The 7,826-nt window shown below is 38.1% G+C and overlaps 1 protein-coding gene across 1 annotated transcript; it reads right to left on the minus strand.

Moving 5' to 3' along the window:
- Window positions 1-763: 763 nt before the first annotated feature.
- LOC101173629 (neuropeptide Y receptor type 6-like) lies at window positions 764-1,687 on the minus strand. Its single transcript, XM_004069915.1, has one exon. The coding sequence runs from the start codon at window positions 1,685-1,687 to the stop codon at window positions 764-766; it is 924 nt and encodes a 307-aa protein (XP_004069963.1).
- Window positions 1,688-7,826: the final 6,139 nt, after the last annotated feature.

Consider the following 7,826-nt stretch of genomic DNA (forward strand, 5'->3'; position numbering starts at 1 on the left):
TTAATAATTTGTGGCCCCAAATTAGCATTTTATGCATACAAATTAGTATTTTAGCAAACAAATTAGTATTTTGTGGGCACACATTAATAGGAATCGAAGGTACTATAATACAAATTCTAATTTGCACATACAAAATGCAGATTTTTGTCCACAAATTACTGACTTCAAGCCACAAAATGCTAATTTGACTGCACAACATGCTAATTTGTGCCCACAAAATTCTTATTTGTGCTCATAAGATATGAGGCCAGAACAGTCTCATAATTCAGAATTGCACACACTCCGAGTCACAAATGCACACACTTCGATTCACAAATGTCATTTTATGCAAACGTGCTAAATAAATTTGGAAATGCACACGTTCGAAGTGTGTGCAATTCTGAATTATGAGACTGTTCTGGCCTCATAATAAGATGCTATTTGTTTGCACAAAATGCAAACTTTTTTGCACACGAATGCCAATAAAATGCCAAATTTTTCCCACAAACTACTAATTTGTGGGCAAAAATTATTTACGGTGGTAAATTGTAAGGCACAAATTGTGGCTGCAAAATATGCATTCTGTGCAGAACATACTAAATTGTGGCCACAAAATCCAAATTTATGTGCACAAATTATCAATTTGAAGCTTACAATTTTTTTTACGTCATGTCCAGGGCTCTGTAATTTTTTGTCAACTAAAAGCAAGGAACAAATCACAAAAACCTCCAAAGTTGGTATTTACAGAGGATGCTTAATCAGACCTAGTTGCATTCACCTGAACTCAAAGAGTGTCTGTAGTGACACTAATGATTTGTGGATGTACTCTGGTCTTGTTACAGCTGAAGAACCAGGCTGCCCTCCTGTGGCGATGGCGCTTCGACAGCAGCACGTAGAGCACAGGGTTGATGCTGGGGTGCAAGTACTGAAGCACAGTACAAATGAAATAGAACATATCCCAGGCTGGTCCTTGACGATACAATTCCAAGTACACACAGAGCTCCAGCACATAACCAGGCAGCCAGCACACCGAGAAGGTGGTAGCAGCCAAAAACACCATTACAGATGCTCTGCGAGTGTTCCTGGCACTAGACACTGACATTACAGGACTCTTGTGTAAAAAGAGGGCCAGGCGAGCATAGTTGAAGGCGATGATCAGCATTGGAACAAAGTAGTAAAGCACAAACTGGCTCAGAACCACTTGGTAGTGATGCTCATGAATGGTTGGAAGGCAGACGGTAAAGTTTGCCAAACTTGGGTTCAAACTTTCCTTGGTGGCAAACATTCGCAGAGGCACGCTGATGAAGAAGCTCAGAGCCCAGACCAAAACAAACATGAGGATCACCACATCCATGGTGGGGGGCTGATATGGGTTGGTGATAATCATGGCACGGGCCAGCGACACTGCACACAGCGAGTAGGTGCTAGCTGCCAGGCTGAATGCCAGCAGAAACTGGTAAACCTTGCAGGAGGTGTCTCCCAAAGGCCAAGTGTGGCTTACAGTGGAGTGCAAGGTGAAGGGGATGAGCAGAAGGCTCAGGGAGTCAGCTAAAGTCATGCTGAGGAGGAGAATATCTAAGCGGTTCTTGCGGATGGTGTTGTACTTGGCGAACAAGGAAAAAACAAGAAGGTTGGCGCATAGTCCAATTCCCAAGATGACTCCACATGTGCAAGCAAAAATTACTCCATAGCTGTTTGGAACTCCCATCTTATCTGACACCTGTCAATCAAAGAATATATACGTACTGTTAAAGTTTCAAGCTTCACCATCTTTTTAAAAGAGGCATTGTTTTTAGAGGGAAGACTGCTTTGTAGAGTAAAACTATACCATAAGTTGTAAAATTGTTGGGTTCTATTTCATTCAAAACTGTCTGTCTTTATCTTTGTTTTAGTATTGTTTTTGAAAGATTGCAGTGGCAGGGCTAGAAAATTTTAAATTGGGGGAGGCCATTACAAATGAAAGGATCAAAAAGACATATTTCTGACACTTTTATTTTTATTGCTACTATTGTTAATGTTAAAACAGCAGTTCTGTTTAATTGAGGTCCTATTACTAAATTACTAATGCTTAAAGAAGCTTGTAATGATGATTTCTTAATCTTTGTCAATAATGATTCTAATGTGGACTCAAAAATTGAGGGCAAGTTTGTGTGTGTGTGTGTGGGGGGGGGGGGGGGGGGGGCTTTTTGCTAAAGGGGCAGCTGCCCCCCATCTCTACCCCTGACGGATAGGTTAAATATTGCAAGCTCAATGCCTAATGTTGTGGTGCAAAAGATACTTTGATAGATACTGAAAATCAAGAGTACAGAGTTGAGGTCATAAAATCTTCAATAAAGTCAATGCTTATGTGGTTAAAATGAAACAATCCAGAGCTTTATAGCTGCACAAATACATCATGGATTGTCACTACAGTGATTTGGGCCGACGTCTGCTGAATTTGAGTATCTGATAAATGCTTCCCTTTACAACTTTGTAAAATTGAATTTACTTTTATAATATTCAGTATATTTTTTAATACATTAAATGACTGAAATAAACCTTTTAAATTACAAAAAACATTAAGTAAGCTCATAGGTAGCAGGAACACATTATGTGAATTAATACAATAGTTTAAACAGTTTTAAATTGTCGATTTCTTCCAATTAGATAAACTTAAAAAAGTGAATAATTGTTGTGATTTTTTGTATTTAAATTATTGAAACCAAGTGATACAAAATGTAATGTTACATTTTCAATTTTCTAAACTATTGAAGGACAAACAGCAGAAAGTTCCTAAGTAAATTGTCTCAGGGATGAAAATGCTAGTTTGTTTTGTAGTTCGTCCAAAATCAGTCTTTAAATTCATCAAAAGATTGTGGAAGACATTAAAATGCATGTCTTTCTCTTCTCATCATACTAAGAGGACCCAGGGTTACAAAGCCATCTGACAATGAACACTCACTTAAAAGTAAGATAATATAAAATGAATTTCCTGAGGTGAATCTGGCATCAAAAATGACAAACACTTTGAAAATATTTGAAAAACTTCATTCCTTGCCGGTTGATACTCACCATAGTTGTTTCTCTACTGTCTTTCCTGTGTTGTACCTCTACCCACATTGTGTTCACCAGATAGTCTTTCTTCGCAGATTTGTGTCCTGCTGATATTTTCAGGGCAAAAACCAAGTGGCAGCTTCTCTTGCTTCTTTGCTCGGTCAGACAGCTGAATGTGAATGCGTGAAAAACAAACATTGCTTGAGCTGAATTCATTCTGGTTCACTGGACTCAAGAAGAACTTATCTATTGGGTCAGTCTGCTGGCAGAACACTTTTGTTTTGCCTTTTTGTCATTGAAGGATCTCAGGAGGTTTCAGTAGTTGACTGTGGCACCTTGTGGCGCGGCTGATAGAGTTTTATTAAACAAGAATGAATGACATGTAACAAGACCAGCTCGTCAAGTGATTCATTGCAGTAAGGATGAACGATTTTTTTGTCATTAAACATTTTCCATTTCATAAGTTCACTCATGACTTCCTGTTAGTTTAATTATTGTACAGATTCACATGTTTTCTTTTATTATTTAACATACATTTTAGATGAAAAAATGCTACAATTTGCTAAAGTTAATTTACTAGTAGCCACTCAAATAGATCCACCTTCTGACATGAATGCTGAATAAAAGTGTAACCTATGTGCTGTACTGTTCTGTAACCACTTTCCCTCCTTCAGCTACCTAAAAAGATGTTGTTTTTTTATTTTAGTTGCCATATGAAAAATAGTTTACAACCACCCTCCTTAGCCACCATAAAACTCTACAGAAAGAATGGCCAGTATTGATTACCCTCCCTTTCAAACCCTCCTATGGAGATATTAATGTTTCTCTCTATTGCTTTGATTGATTTTTTCAGTATGAACTGCAGACTACAAGAGGCGGCTTTATCTGGCTTTCTGCAGCATTTATGACTCTGTGTCAGCTAATGGGTTTGTGGTGTACACCGATGCTGTTAGTGCAGGATACGGCTGACATTGATGCATTTGGTAAGCTTACCATTACCAATACCTATGTCTTTCATTCACTAGCTGCTAAAATGACACTTGTTGGCATATTACACAAAGGAGTGATCAGTGATATCTTAACTTGTTTGTATAAAGACAACAGCATATCAAGGAATTGCTTTTTCCTTCTACACATCATCTTGACCATGAATACAAGAATAATGGTGAATTGGCAGCATTTATAAAGCACTTTTCTTGTTCAATCCAGGTCATTTACATAGAGCCGCTGAACGTGGGATCTTGGATGCACTATTAGCATACGTGTTTACACCGTATGCTAATATGTAACAGTGGGCTGTCACTACCAAATACCAGCACATGTACCTACAATTAGAAGAGGTGGAATGTTGAAGCATTGCAAATCTTGCTCCAGGCTTTTTCTTTCACTTCTCTATTCTGATATATGAAAGACTTGGTATCATAATTCCGGTAAGGAGCAAACTGCAAATATTCATTTCTCATTCACTTCCGTGAATTAAAAAGGACCCTACCAACACGTCACTACTAAATCTAAATCTAAATCCCTGATTGGTCAAAGTTCAACTGATTTGCCTTTTAATGAGCGCCCAATGGTTGCACAATTTGTATGTCGAGTCCAAAAAACGGACTTAAATATTGTATTGTAACGTGAGAACGCAAGAGTTTTGAATGAGAAGCACAAAACTTGTATATACGTGTATTTATACAGGTTTTTCCATTGGAAGTGGTCGCTTGATTGTCTGTTGGCATGGCCGGTGTGAATGTGGCATTACCCAGAAAAACATCAAAACAAATGTATCAGTTATAATCGACCTCATTCCGGATTATTGCAAGACATATCCAGATAATTCCTCTAATAGCAGATGTGTGAAATTTTTAATGGTGACTTTTATAAGTGACTAACAGATTATACCGAAGAGTTTTTGCCATATTCATCATATTTAGAAACCCAAGCTGGTGTAAAATGGTAAATGGCAAATACAAAGGGCAACAGTGGAGAGGAAAGACTCCCTCTGAAAGGAAGAAACCTCAAGCAGAAGTAAAGTCAGTTTGTGTGACCATCTGCTGTGACTGTTTGGGTTTTAAGATGACATGAAAGAAACAAATACAAACACACTGGGACGTTTGCTGTAAGATGAACAAGGTGGGTTGGAAATTGCAGCAAAAAGAAAACAGGAAGCAGATGGACAAATACTTAATCCCCAGAGCATGAGTTGTAAGATAGAGGACAAATGAGTTAGTTATCAGTAAAAAGAAATGTCCTTTTAGCAGGAAAATTCCAAGAAAATCTGTTACCTAACTAGATATATTAGTAACTGGATGCGACTGGACAAAGCCAAATCAGTTAACGGTAAATTTATCCTAGGGATTTGTTAGTACTTCCACGATGAGAGAACAAGAAAGAGTCAAACACAAAATACTGGAACATTTCTTAAAAGCCTGTTAGACTCAATTTTTAGATACAGTTAAGTTGACAAATGACATGACAGATCCTTTGATGATACTACAGAGAGGGAGCATGTTAAGGATTAGTTGGACTGGACGGATGACTGAGGCTTGAGGAACACGGTAGGTGAGAGAATGAGAGATGGATCTTGATTTACCGGTGGATACATATCCAATTCTGTCACAGAGATATCACTGAAATCATGAGAGAACAGCATCTGTAAGTCCAGCTGTTTGATGGAGATGGTTCAGGAGTAGATGGTATTAAATGCACATGATAGATCATAAGGGGGAGGAGAGTCCTTTCAAAGTCATCATTCTCTGGTTTCTTTTCTTTGTTTCCCGTAATGACATCTGCATTGTCCCTTTAAGCTTGCTTTTAATTAAGCTCTTTTCAACATTCTTTAAATTTTTATTAAAATGATCACACCTTTAATATTTATTTTAAATATTTATCTTAATGTTTTATGTAAAGCACTTCGAATTGTCTTTGTAAACAAAATGTGCTATTCAAATAAATGTGACAATCTAATTGCAGGAATGTGGGTGACGCCCCTGGAGGATATACATGGACCTTGAACCCAACACCACTCAGATCGACAAAGCAACTTAGATGTGTGGTGAAACGTTTCAGGAAAGACGTCCAAGATGAATGACAACCTCCATAAACAGATAGATCCAGGAGAACATGAATAGATGAGGACCCAGAGTCAATAATCATTAGCAGATTATTAGTTGTAATGATCAGGGCAGTTTATTTGGTGTGCACTGAGTGGAAACCCAACTGGAATGATCAAGACTATTTGAATTTAGGTGGTTCGTTCAGATCAAGACCCGCGGCACTAACCAGCCCTTCAAGGACACATCCAGCAGCCTTTGTTTTCCTGAGCTCACCGATGGACCAGGCAGATGAGCAACCGGAAATGATCATTCCGAATGTGATGGCAAGTGTGAAAATCCAATACTCCAGTCAGGATGCCGCTGTAAAATTTCACTTCATCCCCTACTGAAGCAAGTTTGGACACAATGAGCTCCTAAGGTCAGCAGTCAGAGTTGCTGGGTCAGTTCACTTGCTTATACGTAGGTAAAACTGTCCTCTTTTACTTCAGTTCAAAAAGCCCAACTTCACATAAAAGAAATACAAGCCTACTTACACTCTTTTGTCTGTGGTTAGATTTATTGAGGGGGGGGCTCTTAGTTGACTGTTGAATGTTAAATCCTCCTCTTTAAAAGCTGTGCATGTTCTATCAACTAGTAGGCTTGTTTGTCTCGACTTTTTAACATAACTTTTGAACATCCATTTTTCTTTGACTCACTACCTCAGTTAAACCTTGTTTGGTCCCTGGAGGAACTCTTGGACCACTGACCGCAAAAGCTGCTGATTTGGAAATTAGTCTTCACAATTTAGCCCTCGACAAATTCCCCCTACCCCTGATGCATTGTTCCCACCAGGCTCAGAAGCACGCATTTGAGTGACCGCTAACAATAAAAAGTCTTTGTGAATGTGCACATATGGCCATTTTGGGCTTCCACATTCAAAACTCTATAGCTACGTACGTTTTTACCTCCATTTTCAGGCTCAACGTAAAAAACGCTTAGTTTTATACATATTCAGTCAATTTATACAGAATATAATAAGTAGTTAAACCAGATTGAACTTTGACGAATCAGGGACTCAGATATGGTAGTGGCCAATGGGTTTAATCACGAAGGAGAAATCAATAGCTGCTGTTTGTGCCCAGTCAGAATTCTATGGCACCGAATCTTTCGTGTATCGGAAAACAGCTGTGAAAGAAAGAAACCTGGAGTGAGATTCACAAGAGGAAGGGTCTTCCCACTGTGAGAACATGCATTAGTATCCCGTTGTATGAACACCATATGCTAAGCATGTTCAAAAACCTGCAGGCTTTAATGCTCCACATATGCAGCATGTGTACGTAGCTTTAGACACTTGTTTTTGTGAACAGATACATTTCCATGCTGCATATCTTCTTGATTGTCTGATTTTCTCCCTAAATTACATCAAAAATAAAACACCATTAAAGATTAGGGCAGCAGACACTTGACAAAAATTCATCACATCACATTACAAATTGTCATTAAACTACATGTAAATGATCAGCAATATCAGTAAATTATCAGCTTTTATGATCAAAATCTACTCAAAACCAACTTTAAGTTTGAGATTTAAAGTAACTTTTGATGAGAAGTAATTCACTTTACTTCTTGTAACAAAAGTTAAGAGGTTCTTTCCATTGATCTGAAACGGATTTATGCTTTTCCTGATCTAAAAATCTGCCCAGCAAACAGTGTACACCAAAAAAGAACATTTGGTTTTAAAATTCACTTCAGCCCAGTTTAAAGTTTGGCAAATGAAGACGCTATAAA

The sequence above is a fragment of the Oryzias latipes genome, chromosome 6, assembly GCF_002234675.1.
Source record: "Oryzias latipes chromosome 6, ASM223467v1".
NCBI classification, from domain to species: Eukaryota; Metazoa; Chordata; class Actinopteri; order Beloniformes; family Adrianichthyidae; genus Oryzias; species Oryzias latipes.

What these genes read in the sequence shown, in the direction of transcription:
- LOC101173629 (XM_004069915.1), bottom strand. Translation starts at nt 1,687, where the DNA reads ATGGGAGTTCCAAACAGCTATGGAGTAATTTTTGCTTGCACATGTGGA.